The sequence below is a fragment of the Gossypium raimondii genome, chromosome 13, assembly GCF_025698545.1.
Source record: "Gossypium raimondii isolate GPD5lz chromosome 13, ASM2569854v1, whole genome shotgun sequence".
Classification (NCBI taxonomy): domain Eukaryota; kingdom Viridiplantae; phylum Streptophyta; class Magnoliopsida; order Malvales; family Malvaceae; genus Gossypium; species Gossypium raimondii.
This window is the reverse complement of record NC_068577.1, coordinates 36,621,604-36,637,746: the sequence shown is the minus strand read 5'-3', so window position 1 is coordinate 36,637,746 and position 16,143 is coordinate 36,621,604. Positions and strand designations below refer to the sequence as shown.

Here is a 16,143-nt window from a genome sequence, read left to right as displayed (position 1 = left end):
GGATACGTAGAGAATTAGCACATAAGTGCCACACTGATATGTAGCCGAAGCTACCACTCTAATGTAGCCGAAGCTACCACGATAATGTAGTCGTAGCTACCACTGATCATAACACTGGAAATGTCCACAGGCCTGCTCACACAAGCTGTCAGGTGCTTGCAACACATGCTAGATCACCCAGCACTCGGGACTCACTGTAACACTGTAACACTGGTCTCTAGTGACATGTCACTTGTATCCACTTCTATTCCTAAGTTCGACCGGGAATTTACACTTAACACTTTATTTTCAACACTTTATCACTTGAATAATTCATGAAAAATTTTCCTTCCACATTCAATATTGATTCACATATCAAATATAATTCACAATTTGTAAAAATATATTGCTATTACTTACACGTAACTTACCTCGGATGCAAAACGACTATTTTTGTAAATTAGTCAATAACCTTCTCTTTTCCCCGATCACTTCCACTATTTCTTCTTTCTTGATCTATATTAACACAATTTAATGAATTTTATCAACATTCCATTCCAATACAATTCATACACAATATTTTGGTAAACTTACATTTTTTCCCATAACTTTTCAAAAATTCCACTTTTGTCCCAAAGCTCGTAAAAATAAAATTCACTAAATTCTTAAATTTCAAACCTCACTAAATCATATTTCATGCTCATAACAGCCCTCAATTTCAAAAAATCACAACTTTATGCACACTATACTATCTTTCACAATTTAGTCCTTTTTCAACATTTTCATCGAAATTCATCTAGTAAAACTTGTAATTAGCACTTCAAACATTTATTATCTAACATCACTCATCAAATTACAACTATATCATGAATGGGTCAATTTTAAACTTTAATTTGATTTAAAATAAATGGTAGAAACATGAAATTCAAGCTTTAATAAGCATAAAAATACGAAAATAATTAAAAACGGGGCAAGAAATCACTTACAATTGAGCTTAGAAAAATCAAGAACCCTAGCTTATAGAACATGAAAGTTTCGGCAGCAACTCTTTAATTTTTAAGAAGATGGACACTTATTTTCACTTTATTTTGTCTTTTATTTTGACAAAAATACCCTTGACCCATTTACTTAGATATTTTTCTAGAATTACCCTTTTGTGTCCATAACACTAATTTATGGTCTATTTTCCTCATAAACACTTCCAATTTCATGCAATAATTCAATTAAGTCATTTAATCACTAATTAGACACATTTTGTATTTTTCTCAATTTAGTCCTAAAAATTCAATTAGGCACTAAATCATTAAAATTTTCTATCCATATTTTCACACAATATTTCAATCAATCAGTAATTAATATAAATTTATAAAATTAAACTATTTCACTTCGGATTTGTGGTTACAAAATCACTATTCCGATTAGGCCCTATTTCAGACTATCACACAACCTGTTGAATCCTCTTTAAAAGATCTCTATCCAACGACTGTTTCTCTTTTATCTGTTAAGACAGAGTCAACTTCACTCGAAGTTCAGCTAAAAAACCACCATCACTGGCTAAACACAAGTGCGCAAACATAGCTCTTAACCCCGTTATCGACTTCCTACTCAAAGCGTCAACAACAACATTCACCTTGCCAGGATGATACCCTATTACACAATCATAATCCTTCAAAAGTTCAATCCAATGTCTTTTCCTTAAATTCAACTCCTTTTGAGTGAGAAGATACTTAAGGCTTTTATGATCTTATTATAAATGACACACTTCCTTTATACAAGTAATGGCACCAAATCTTAAGCACAAAAACCACCACAGCTACCTCCAATTCATGAGTTGGATGATTATGCTCATTCGTCTTCAACTGCCTATAGTCAATACACAACCGCATAGGACCATACTTCTTCTTCACAAACAAAACCGATGCACCTCACGGAGATACATTTGGTCCAATGAACCCTCTATCAAGCAACTCTTGCAACTGAATCTTTAACTCCTTGAGCTCTTTTGGTGCCATGCGATAAGGCATAATAGACACCGGTGCAGTACCATGATAGAGCTCAATACCAAACTCTACTTTACGATCCGATGGCAAACTAGGCAATTCTTCAGGAAACACATCAGGAAAATCCTTAACGGTACGGATATCCTGAACTCTCAACTCCTTACTAACCAAATTCTTTACATAATCTAAGTAAGCTTAAACACCTTTTCCCATCATCTTTTCAGTCATCATAGTCGAAACCATACTAGACATGAATCCTGGTCTTTCACCAACAACGAAAATTTTTGACCCATCACTATTCCTCAAAGTAATTTGCTTCATTTCAAAATCTACCTTAGCCTTATGCTAAGTCAACCAATCCATACTAAGAATCACATCAAAACCGTAGAAAGATAATTCTATAAGATCAACAGAGAAAACGTGCCTTTGAATCATAAAGGGGCATATTCAATAAACTTTATTTACTACCTCGCTATCACCGAAAGAACTTATAACAGTCATACCCAAATCAATAGTTTCTATAGGAATCCCTAACTTACAAGCTAATTCACTCAAGATATACGAATGTATAGAACTAGAATCAACCAAAGCAAATAATGGAGTAGACTGCAATGTAAAAGTACCTGCTATAACATCATTCGAATCTTGATCCTCTGACTCCCTAACAACATAAACTCGATTTGGACCTCCAGACTCAACCTGTGTAGTAACAGTATGAGCAACAATTTGCTACCCAACTGGTCTCTTATTACCTCTACCGTGACCACAGCCTCTAGCTGGCATAGAAGCCGGCGTTGAACTTTGAGTTCGTCAAACCTCCACTCTATTTAGGCAATCCCTAAGTAAATGTTCCTTCGAACCATACTTAAAACAACTACCTATTAATTTGCAGCACTCACCAAGATGCCTACGCTCACAATCTGCACAAAGCGATCATCTAGAACTACCCGTCGAACCATCAGCACTGACCACCACACCAGTCTGCTGCTTGGATTGACTCGATCGAGATCCATGTCTCGCACCCCTACTAAAACTTTGATTATCATGCCCTCTCTTAGGCAGTCATCCAAATGCAGCAACGGAAGTTCTCTTATCATATTTAATAACCATAGAACGAGGCGGCTCAGCCAAAGTCTCCTCAACTGTTTTGGCTTTCTCAACCAACTCATCAAACATCTTTGCATTCTGAGCTACCAAGTAAACCCAAATCTCACGAATAAGCCCAAAACGAAACCTCTTATAACGATCCATCTCAGAAAGAATCATCTTAGGAGGGTAATGATTAAGTCACACAAACTCTGCCTCACAGTCAACCACTGACAAATCACCTTGAAACAAGTCTAGAAACTCATGTTTACGAGCTTCCATGTACTGCTCGCCCATGAACTACCTCTTAAAAACATCATGAAAATAACCCCAAGTCAAATGGTCAATAATAGTACCTCTCTTTATCGTATTCCACCAAAGATGAGCCTCACAGTTATGTAGAGACACAATACAACCTAACTTCTCCTCGTCAGAATAGGACATCTGCTCGAGGATTCTTTCAACTCATTCCAATTAGTACTTAGTTATGGTCAGATTGATCCCTTTCACTCTAAAAAACTCATTACCATCCAACGCCCACAAACGTTCAAGCAACAACCCTCGATTAATAGGTGCAGGTGTAGGAGCAGGGTTAGCACCAGTAATCCTCTGAAACTCTCCAATCATAGCTTCCATCAGAGAGCCAACACCATCATTAAGTATGTTCACTCCACGCGGTGACACAGGAGGTACAGAAGATGTACCATCCTCTTAAGCATTAGCATTCACATTCACATTCATACATCTACAAGGCATATCGAACATAATAATCTAACATACACAAACAAATAAGATGTGTGAGTGGTAGGGAAATGATTCAAGTTATGCTCCTACAAGAAAACTTTAGGATTAAGGTAATATGTTTCCGTTCCTACCCTACATGCAATTCAATCAGAGATATTTCAAATAATTTCAAGGAAATAGAGATTTGGACACATGGGTTTCATAACCCCACTCCACATAATAATCACCTAGGTCTGAGTATTAGTGAACCTAGACTCTGATACTACCAAATGTAACACCCTATACCGGCCTTGTCGTAGAGCCTAAGTAACAAGATGCTACACTACTATCTCATCAACAACAAGCATAAAACATTTCATTGTCATGTGATTATCATAAAATTTCATTAAATTATTTATAAAGATTCTAAGTCATGAGTACCCTAACCAACATTATATTACGCTAAACATGCATCAGACGAGCTTATAACATGATTTAAACATGCTTTTAAGCGATTTAACAAAAATTATGAATAAATCACGTAGGTATCAATACTGAATTAATGGTATCGATAATTCTCATAGATAGTATCGATACCACTAAGAAAATTGGTACTAAATTAGCATTTTGTTTCTCGCCTAAAATTAAAACCCAAGAAATTGCCGATACATTTCAAAAAATTATCAATTTTAATACCCTGAGTATCGATACACGTGACATGGTATCGATACCAAAATGAGTTACTAACTTCTTGCACATTTGAAATATCAAGGAGGTATCGATTTTAAAACCCGAATATCGATACCTCTGCTCCAGACAACAAAAACCCAACATATTAAGGCATTTAGTCCAATCTAACTTGTATCAATTCAATAAGCATCTATTACTTTATCAAACAATTGTCAAAACAATTATAATGGCAATTCAAAACATTATAAATAAGTCCGAACAAGCAACCATTATACTAAGATCAAAATCCACAAATCCTAAGAGCAATAAAATGATATAAACGTACAAACATCATGGCAAAAATCAGCTAAAAGTCTACCACATTGCCTTATTCCTACAGTTTAAAAGATCAACTATAATTCACCCACTCAAACGCTAAATTCAACTTGGATCAGTCCCTTGGAAGTTTTCTACACCACTCACACTGCAATAGTATACAAAGGTTTAAAAAGGAGTGGGTGAGCTTAAACAAGCTAAGTGAATGATTAGAATATCCACCAAAATACACATGTATTCACACGTTAACCAAAAATGACCAAAACACAATTACACACACATATTATAAAGAGATCATATCAACATATTCGTTTAACATTAATCAAATCATTTAGCTTACTATTACACATATTCATGTATACAACACATATCATATATTTTCCTTTATAAAATCATATTTAACGATAGATTGGCACTTGAGGCTATGAAACATAGAAATGGAATCTATCACCACATATCAGATACACAGATCACCAACACACAAAATGACTCGTAGAGTCGATCATATCCCAGAAGCGTAGCATGTAGCTAACACACTCTAACACACTAACATATCCTAGTAAATAAAGCTTAGCTCACATTCCCTTATCTCTCCAAAACTGCCCCGGGCCTTATGCCCCCAAAACAAAGCACATAGAGGTGAGTACTCGTAATCCTATGACATGCCAACTATATCCAATAGTCTCAAAGTTTACAAGGCGAAAGTTCCCACAATTAAACACATATTTTACTTACCATTTTTTGCACATTCACGTTCTAAGAACAACATAAGCACTGTCACTCGGCACGTACAACATACCCACAATCAATATTTTTACAATAGCCATCATATAAGCTTATTTCACATATCACAGTATCACATCTTAATCCAAAAATCCATAACACACAATCACATATTAAAACAAGAGTATGAGAAATCTTACAGTCGGAACTTAGAGTAGGCTTTATGCTACCCTTAAGTTATCAATTAAAGCAATGAACCATGTCTACTGGTAGCGATTCTAAACATGCACCATTTGCACTTTCGCCTAGTCTCCGACAGCTCAAACTAGCTTTTCCTTAACTTGTAGAAGGTCCTAACAAATTCAAAACTTCAACAAAGTAGATCACACAACAACACAATCAACATTTAGCCAAAGGCTTTCCTAAATCAATCAAAACACAAAGCCTAAGCTAGTTTTTCTTGAAACCGAAACTTTCGACATAACAAACTTGAAACACAAATATCTCAGTCTCTACTTGTTATTTTTTCCTAAAACTAATTCCATTCATCTAATTAATCCTTTATGACTAATTCTTAACTTTCAAACTACACAAAATTACCCAATTCATGGTATCGAAAATTTTTGACATATTATGGCAATTTTCATGAAAATTCATTAAAACGTTGGAATTATTTAATGAAAATTTAAAGAATATTTAGAAACCTTCTAATCACATCAAAAATAATGGAAAAAACACTTTGAAACCTTATTTTTAATTCAAAATCTTGAAATCCACCATTAACGAGTCAATTTCTAGCTTTTGTTCAAAATAATCTATTCAATACGTAAAAACTCAGTTTTAAAACTTAGATACCATTAAAAACTAATAGGAAATCAAAATATTACCTTAGTTGAAAAAGAAATGACCGTTTGATCGAAAATCTAAAAAACCCAAAAGTTGAGAGATGATGAAATCAATGGTGTTTTTGATGGTTTCTGTGGAATTCTATGGGGGTTTAATGTTATGAGAATGAATGAAATCAAAGGAATGAAATTTAGAAATCAAATTGGAAGAAATAGAGCTTAGGAAACTCAAGGAACGACAGAAAACAAAATGAAGAGAAAACTACCATGAATAACCTGTAGATGGGGGGAAATATTAGTTTGATTTTAAAGTTTTGGGCTATTTTCCCTTTTAGTACTTCTAGTTTTAACCACTAATTCTAAACGGTCCTTATTTTAAAATTAAATATCTTTGGAACATCATTTTCAAAAATCGATTAATTTTTTAAAAGTCATAGGCGAAAACATTTCCGGTTTACCATGCTACGAAATTCCTGAGCACACTGGAGCTAAATTTCTCATTTTACCCTCAAAACTCTGAGGCCCAATTTTGGGATGTGACATTGATTTTCCCTCGTAGTCCGTGAGGATAATTCCCTTTTAGTACTTCTAGTTTTAACCACTAATTCTAAATGGTCCTTATTTTAAAATTAAATATCATTGGAACATCGTTTTCAAAAATCGATTTAATTTTTTAAAAGCCATAGGCGAAAACATTTCCGGTTTACCATGCTACGAAATTCCTGAGCACGCTGGAGCTAAATTTCTCATTTTACCCTCAAAACTCTGAGGCCCAATTTTGGGATGTGACATTAATTTTCCCTCGTAGTCCGTGAGGACAATGAGGGAGTGGTCATCGGTTAAGGAAACCCTTGTTCTTGATGAATCCCAAACGAAATCTTGTTGCTAATTAAGTGAAAGCAAACATGTAGAACATATTTGAAGAATAAAGACTAAAACTGAATGAAATCATAACAAAAATTAAAGAGAAGATTCGGTTAGCCAAAAAAAATGAATAACCTCATGTTTGGAGTGATTTGGGTCATCTTTAATGATGAAGAAGCTACCAAACAAAGATCTAAAAAAAACAAAATTAAAGGAAAAGAAATGAAAAGAAAACCCAACAACAAAGAAAGGGAGGGGCAACCAATAGGAGTCCAAGAATGAGTAGAATAAGGTACATTGGAAAAGAAGAAATTGTTATTATTGGACTCTAAACAAGCCTCCAATTAGATCCTAAACAAAATAACACAAACAATTTAGTAGAATGAAGAATTAAGCCAAAAGAAAATTTTTTTGTAACAAAAGAATTCAAACAACAAGAAAAAACAAAGAACTCTTATTTTTTAAAATGTTTCTTGATGAGAGAAGATAGGAGAACACCCCTCTTGATTGAAATAAGACTTGGAATTAAGTAAAGTCAAAGATTAGATTCTAAATAACAAGAATGGAATAGAAAAACAAAGAATAGAAAGAAAATAGATGGAAAAGATTAAAGTGACGTGTAGAAATCCTAAAAAGCCTTTAAAACAACATGAATCCACAACCTCCTTCAAACTACTCTAATTTCTCCTCCAAGAGAGATTCATTGGTCAAAAAAAGCTCTAAGATGATTCTCACAATTTGAAAAAATTGTTAAAACACTTCTAAAAGAAAACTTAAGAGAAATTCTTTAAAAAAAATTCGAAGAGAAATTTATTAACTCAATAGAAAATAATCAATGAATGAATCAATAAGGGGGGGGGGCGACAAACCTTATTTATAGCTTCCCTAACTAGTCTCCTAATCCTAATAGGATTTGAAGTGTGCCAACTCAGCATGATAACTCATCAAATAACTAACTTTACTAATAATAAACATGTGAAAATAAATTTAGGAATTTAATGGGCAATTCATCCAATGGTCTAAATGGGCTCCTTGAGCCGGATTTTTACATGTTGATCCACTAATTAAGTAAAATTGAACATAAAAATTAAAATGTTTACAAATTGGGTCACTTCAACAATTTGGACCGATACTCAACTAAGTCCTTCTCCAAACTTTATGATGGGCTTATGAACATCCTAATGGATTGATTTTCAAGAACTTGGACTTGTGGTCCGTTCACTCCCGAAATTGGCTCATTTAAGCTTGTACATGTAATTCATTGCGCACTAACTTCAAGATTTGAAATATTGATTTTCTCGATTCTTGGAATCACCTGGAATAACAAAATTGGACTAAGATTCGGTTTCTTGATCTACTAATCTATTCGGATTTGTTAATATATGATTTAGAAAATATATCAACTTAAATTATAGTAAAAAATATAATAATATTTTAAATCATTACAATTACCATAATAATCTAGTGTAATTCATTATTAATATTTTGATATATAAATATAATTTTAAATACTTTTCAACTAATTAATATAAATTGTTTATGAAATTTAATTTGAATATATAGACCACATTTTAAATATTTAAATAATTAAAAAACATCTAATGCTTTATTTGAAATAAATTTCAAAAGTAACCTAATATAAATATTAAAAAATAAATTACATAATAAATAAGAGTTAATAATATAATTTTAACTCTAAAAGGGAGTTTCCAAACAAAAGAGATACAAATTATAGCTTTTTGTCTATTTTCAAAAATTACCTATAATTCCATAGATGCTTTTTTAACTCGTAAAGGTTATGTAAAAGAAACGACTAGAGGTATTCATGGGTTGGGTTGAGTCGGGTTTGGGCCGGGCTGGGCCAAGTAAAAAATTTAAGCTCGTTTTCTAAGCCGAGTCGAAAATGAGTCTAAAATTTTATCCAAGTCTGATTTGAATAAAAATGTTAAAACCTGTGCACGATCCGCCCATATTAAAATTTTTATATAAAAATAAATTTAAAAAATATAATACATCAAATACACTTAAAATATTAAAATAAATATTTCTTAACAAATGAAAAAATAAAAATAAAAATATTTAAATAACACTAAAATAAGAATTATTAGTATTTAATAATAAGAAAAATAGTAATAATATAATAGAGAAATGATAGTAAAATAATGAAAAACAATGATAAAACAATAAAAAGACAGCAATTTTCTTTTTGCAATTCTGTATTGGGCTCGGGCTAAAAAACTTACCTGAAGTCCGATAATTTAGAAAACAAACTTTTTTTTTTTAATTCATTTTTTAAATTTATATTTTTATACCATCTCTCCCACTTTTCGGAAAGGAGTTTTTTGGGCCAGGTGACAACTACGAACACAACTTATTGCAGTCTCGTTGGTGGCATTGTTGTTATTTTTTGGTATGTTTATCCATAATTTGTTTTTTATTTTATTTTATTTTAGTCTTATACCTTGGGATATGCAAAATTGGAACCTTTTAAAATAAAGTGTGAATAGCATGGAGCATGAAGCATGCAGCGGGAAATGGCGTCAACATTCTCCTGCTTTTGATTCACTTTCTCTCTTGCCTATATTCGTTGACGCCATTGTTGATTTCCTATTTTCCGAAAGCAGTTGAGTAACCACCATTGTAATGTAATTATATATGTATATTTTTTAATTTTCGGAATTTTTGTTGGTGTTGGAGAAAAGAAATCCCAATGATGATAAAATGAAATTATTTTAAGATTATGAAAGTAATTCCAAGAATTATTAACGGGTTGCAATGATTTTGAGGGATTTTGTTATACAAAAATTAAAAATGGCAAGAAATCCTTTTCTTTCTCTCTCTCTCTCTCTCTTTTTTTTGCAAGAACAATTTGCTTCTTAATACAATTGTGGGGTTTTAATATTTTAATGTGATGATTCAATTCGTTTGCAGGGCAGGGAATAAAGGTGAACTGGGATTTTCTTGTATGTGAATCAGTGTGCACTACACCATTCAAAATGGCCACTCCCGAGATTGAAACTCATCACAGATTTTTCAGAAACAGCATTTATTCTTCTTTTCCCCAATTCTTCGAGGTCTGTTTTCGTAATGATTTCATAATTTCCTCTTTTACCAATATTTGATCATTTTCCTCCCTTGTATGTATACAACAACATTCCTGTTTTTCTTGTTGGATGAATTACTTTCATGTTATCGCTTTAAAATATTAGCTTCTGGGCTTTCTTTTCTCGAACATATGAAAGGATTGGCATTTTATCAATAATTACGTACTGCAGAAAGCTTTGGATGGTTGTTATGAATCCCATTTTCCTGTATCATTTCTCTTTGTGATTGATGTTTGACTCAATTAAGCGCAAAAACAACTAATTTGGTTTCCTTGAATGTATTCTTTAGATCATTTTCCTATATGTGTTTCTTGACCAGGGAAAGTTTAAACATAGAAGTTAAGCTCAAAGTTTTGAGATAATTTATTGCTTAGCTATCAAAGTAGATGTATGATGGCATCCTGGTAATCTCCCCTATATCCAGAACTTTTGGTAGACATATTAAATGAATATTGTTAAGCATCCAGCCTAAACTTAAAACTAATTGGCAAAATGATGCAGTATCCCAACTTGAAGACCAAAAGAAACCTAAGGTTGATTGATGTGGGATAAGGTCACTTTAACAAAGATCAAATGTTTTGCAGCAACCAATATGAGCATCGTCTATCAAATTTGGCTTTATTATGGACCCTAATCATCTCTAAGAGTTTTAGCTATTGAAATGGGTTTCTAGCAATATATTTTCCTCTGTTTTGATGCTAAAAAGCAAAAAAATGTCTGATTTTTAATTTGAAAGTGTTATATCATAGAGGGATTGAATACCAGTACCCATATGAAAAGAAAGAAACCAACCAAACCAGAGAATTTAGTTGTTTTTACTTGATATGGTGAAAAGAAAATTAAAAGATGAATACTTAAAATAGAAAGATAGAAAACGTCTTTGAACAAAAAGAAAAAAAAACATAAAGCATAAAGATGCAATAGTAATTTTCTTTCCATCCATTAATTGGTAAAGTTAGGAAATGAGATAAAAGAAAATAAAAATTTTAAAAATACATAATCCTGTAAATACACACACTTGACTATCTTTCTCATTCTTTCCTCTTTTCATTCCAATTTGAAATGATTTATTTTTATACGATAAGATAGAAAATGTTTATCTTTCTTATTTATTTCCTATCACTTTTCTTTGTTGCCAAGCACATTTCAAATCTATTTCATTCCATTTTTTCACTCACCTCTGTCCATCCTTCCGCTTTTCCATTCAACCAATCGCATTCGTAATTTGGTCTTTTCCTATTCAGTTTAATTGTGAATTCTGTTGCTTCAGCCACTAACCATGCATAAAAGTCCCCCTACCTGTTAAGTATCTTGTTCTTCATATTAAATACTATCACTGTTGGCAATATATTTTTTTGACATATAAACACTGTGAAGGATGTTTCCTCAGCTTCCATCCCTTATGTCTTGGCTTGTACTTTAACTTTCATCCTTGTGAACAGGAAATATCTGCTATACTGAGTCGTGGCTCAATTTCTTTCGGAAGATATGCTGATGATTCAATTGCCTGGGAGAAAAGGTCAGTTTTTACTTACAATAGATGTGAAGAGGAACTTCAGAAGTTCCAGGCCCCAGGATTCGTTGCTCAAAAGACGGCCTATTTTAATGAATTCTACAAAAGAGTTGGAGTTGTGGAAGCATTACCAGCTCATCAGCAAAATACCAGGCAATATGGTCCAAGTCAAGAGACACAAGAGAATTCGAAACTAAGAGGAATTGGTTTTAATGATGCTGTTGCAGAAAAGGAAGATAAACCGAGCAATGCTAGTCAAATTCAGATTTCAGACAGCCAAGGCATTTCAAACAATATGGAACCATGTTGCCAAGAAGTAAAAAATTGCTCTACTGAAAATAATGATGCTACCATAGAGGAAGGAATGAAAGTCTGTAGAAATACTGTTGAAGTGGAAAATTATTTTGAAGAGGCTTCTGTCTCTCATCCTCCACTGTCTGAGGGAAATCCAAAATGTGCCCAGCGAAAAAGCATTGCCTCTAGCAAAGTGAAGCAAATTTTTAACAAAACGATAAAGCATGGCAATAAAGTGAAGGATAAGGTAAAGAAGCCGAGTTTAGTTTTCAGTTGAAATCAACAATGTTTTGAAGTTGCATCTCTTTTATAATCTTTGTGCTCGTCCAAAATAAGTGGAAAGAATTGCTATGAGAATTAGTATATATAGGCGGACATGAAATGTTCTTTCATTGTCTTTAAACCAACATGGCTAATTAAAGTGTGTTATTATTATTATTATTACTGTATTACTCTACATCTACATGTCATATGCTTTCCATTTACATTTCTTCCCTGAAAACACATAGCTCTAGCTTGTACCAATCAAATGCTTATATAGCTGATCTTAATTTTGGTTTTTGTTTATATCTTAATCAGGGAACTGTTGCTTCTGCTATTACAAACAAAGCAAAGGTGTGCAGCATAACTACTAAAGTTGCTGTTATGAAATCTAAGCCAAATCCTTCTCTTCGTCAGCAAGCTAGTGTCAAGGTCAATAAAAGTGTCCCTTCAACGATAGAAAGTACCCCTAATGCAGTAAGAAATATTAGCAGACAAACTACTGAACCACACTCTAGCTTACCTAGATTGTCTGGACTATCGATAATTGTCCCTTCAATGAAACAAAGTACCCCAAATGCTGTAAGAAATATTAGCAGACAAACTACTGAACCACACTCTAGGTTGCCTAGATTGTCCAGACTATCAAAAAGTGCCCCCTCAATGAAAGAAAGTACTCAAAATACTGAAAGAAATATTAGCGGACAAACTATTAAACCTCATAGCTTACCTAGACTATCTGGACTATCGAAAAGCGTCTCTTCAACAAAAGAAAGTACCCAAAATGCTGTTCGAGATATTTGCAGACAAACTACCGAACCGCGCTCTAGCTTACCTAGATTGTCTGGACTATCGAAAACTGTCTATTCAATGAAAGAAAGTACCCCAAATGCTGTAAGAAATATTAGCAGACAAACTACTGAACGGCACTTTAGCTTACCTAGATCGTCCAAACTATTGATAAGTGTCCCTTCAATTAAAGAAAGTACCCAAAATGCTGTAAGAAATATGAGCAGACAAACTACTGAAAGGCACTTTAGCTTACCTAGGTTGTCCAAACTATTGAAAAGTGTCCCTTCAATGAAAGAAAGTACCCAAAATGCTGTAAGAAATATAAGCAGACAAACTACTGAAAGGCACTCTAGCTTACCTAGATCGTCCAAACTATTGAGAAGGGCCCCTTCAATGAAAGAAAGTACCCCAAATGCTGTAAGGAATATTACCAGACAAACTACTAAACGGGACTCTAGCTTACCTAGACCATCCAGACTATCGAAAAGTGTCCCTTCAATGAAAGAAAGTACCCCAGATGCTGTAAGAAATATTAGCGGACAAACTATTGAACCACAAGCTTACGTAGATTGTCCAGACTACCGAAAAGTGGTAGCCTGGTGTCATCTAGCACCGGCATTAGAAAAGCTGAAGCCAAGCCATGTTCAGAAAGAACCAAACAAGAATCAAAGTTGTCAGTGCAAATTCCCAGCGCTCAAGTAACCAGGCTGGTTTCATCTGCTTTTAGCTCCATCATCAGAAAAGCTAAAGCCAACCCAAGTTCAAATTTACAACGGTCAAGAAACAAACTAGAAACTAGGTCTAAGGTGAATCAATTTTCTCATTTCTGTTTTTGTTTTTCCTTTTTACTTGTTCTTTCTCCTGAAGGTTTCCTGACTGGTACATGACAAAAATTTGTAGAGCGCTTCCTAAAACATTGTCCTGACCGATGGGCCTAGAAAACTGGCACATTGCACAAGGTCAAGTTTCATACAAAGTTCACTTCCTCTTGCTTTAATAATTTTTAGCTTGCTAATTGATTAACATTTTGGGGGTAATCATATTCTTATAGGAACACATTTAGGAGAATTCAACTTTGAGAGTAATGGGGTTCTTGAGGAATAATTTAGGAACACATTATTTAGTTCATTTAGGACAGTAATATTTTTGTGATTTTATCCCATACTTGCTGAGATGATATCTTTATCATTTCAGTGGAGAGGCATGAGGGAGCTATCTATTAAAGAGGAGGAAGAAAAAGAAAGCTTTTCATACCTAGCCATCAATAACCATGAGTTACTTTTTGATTTTTTGATTATTTCTATGAGTTACTTTTTGGCTAAGCTAAGACTCATTTTGAATTCTATCCATGATATTTTTAATTTATTTGGCTAAAGAATAAATAGTATTAATATTATATGTAATTTTATTTCAGATGAAATTGTAGAAATAATTGACAAGCTTCTAATGAATTGCTTACAACATGAAATGGAACTATTTTAACATGTCTGGTTCTGTGTATGGATGATACTGCAAGAAACCTCATGTTTTTTTATTAGAATATACATTTTAGCCATTGAAGCTATGTTGGATCATCTTTAGTATCAAAAACATTGTGCTAGATTAAGCTAGTCAAACTTCGATTAATTGAAAGAGTTAATCAAAATACCACTGTGTATATGTTTGCCTCGAAGGGACAAGGTTCAAGCTTGACTTAGAAGAGATGCAAAACACTCCTCAACCCACTTGTCTAGTATTAACAGAGCTTTCAGTCCAATAGCATGTTGACAAGGTCACTCATAGCTTATTCTAAAGCTCAATATCTTCACAGATTTTCAGTATATGAATTGGTTCCATTTCTTGAAACAGTTGAGTTGGTTGTATTTTGGATACCTGGAAACTATTTTGTGATATTGCCTTTATTCAAAATAATGTACTTCAAATGGTTGATTTATTTTATCTTTTTTTGTTTTCAGATTGTACCTCTGGAGTCTGCAAATTCAAGTGTGATGGAGCAGCCCAAGGGGGTGGGAAATTTGTTTCAGGGTAATCTGTTATTGCATTTATATCACTTATATCATCAATCATGTTTGTGCTTTTTGAGTTTAAACTAACCAAGATCATACAGGCAAAGTAAGGCAATCTAACCGGGAAAGTGGGTTTATTTCTTATTCCGAGCATGTTTGAATCAATTGGTGTTTCCTGCAGCAGAAGGAATTAGTTATCAACTGATATTAGCACCTTGTTAGCAAGAGAATGAATTGAGAAGACCTAAATGTTTTGCTGATAATTTTGAGTACAGATTTCTTAGCCTGTAAATACTGAGAATTCCATGTATTCCAGTTTAGATGTGCCTGCCTTTGGAATTAATCAGAAATGAGGCATTCATGCTTGATCACCATTTATGATGGATTGTTTCAAGTGTTAGAAAATGATTGGTTTCAAGTTAAATGGCAACGTCAAAAAGTTTGTCGACCACCTTAAATGCCATCCAACACATTGACAAGAGAATAAGGGTGTTCATAGGTTGGGTTTGACTGGGTCTAAGCATAATATTAACACACTTTATGCTTATCCAAGTCAGTCGACTTAAAATATGGCTTAAAATTTTGTTCAAATTCGTCATATTTGCAAATAGTTAGCTCAAACCCATTTTAGGCCTGCCCATATTTTTAAAAAAATATATATTTATATTAATTTAATTTAATATTTAATAATTTTATATATTTTTCATTTATTAAAAACTTATATATAATTATCTTAATATTTTTTAATATTTACATTATAGTAGTATTATATATTACTATAGATTTAATTTTTATGTGTTATAAATTACATAATATATATAAAAATAACATAATATAAAAAATATGTAAACTTAAAAATGGGTCGGGTCAGGTCAGGCTTGGGCCTTGAATGTTCAAGCTCGAGCTGAACTGATAATTTGAACAGATCTAACTTTTTTATCGAAACTC

The 16,143-nt window shown here is 33.1% G+C and overlaps 1 protein-coding gene across 8 annotated transcripts; it reads left to right on the top strand.

Moving 5' to 3' along the window:
* Positions 1–9,562: 9,562 nt before the first annotated feature.
* On the top strand, positions 9,563–15,573 carry LOC105784369 (protein WVD2-like 7). Of its 8 annotated transcripts, none has more exons than XR_008192512.1 (7): positions 9,563–9,635; positions 10,157–10,299; positions 11,772–12,383; positions 12,716–13,995; positions 14,090–14,148; positions 15,145–15,214; positions 15,297–15,573. XR_008192512.1 is itself a non-coding variant. In XM_012610226.2 (6 exons), exons 1-6 carry the CDS (start codon positions 9,734–9,736, stop codon positions 15,353–15,355), a joined length of 1,035 nt encoding a protein of 344 aa, XP_012465680.2. In that variant the 5' UTR covers positions 9,697–9,733; the 3' UTR covers positions 15,356–15,573. The 8 variants fall into 8 exon arrangements, 2 of the variants coding, with proteins under 2 accessions (XP_012465680.2, XP_052481988.1); XR_001130467.2 differs by lacking the exon at positions 9,563–9,635 and adding an exon at positions 9,697–9,848; XR_008192511.1 differs by lacking the exons at positions 9,563–9,635; positions 15,297–15,573 and adding exons at positions 9,697–9,848; positions 14,384–14,960 and having other exon boundaries at positions 15,145–15,263.
* Positions 15,574–16,143: the final 570 nt, after the last annotated feature.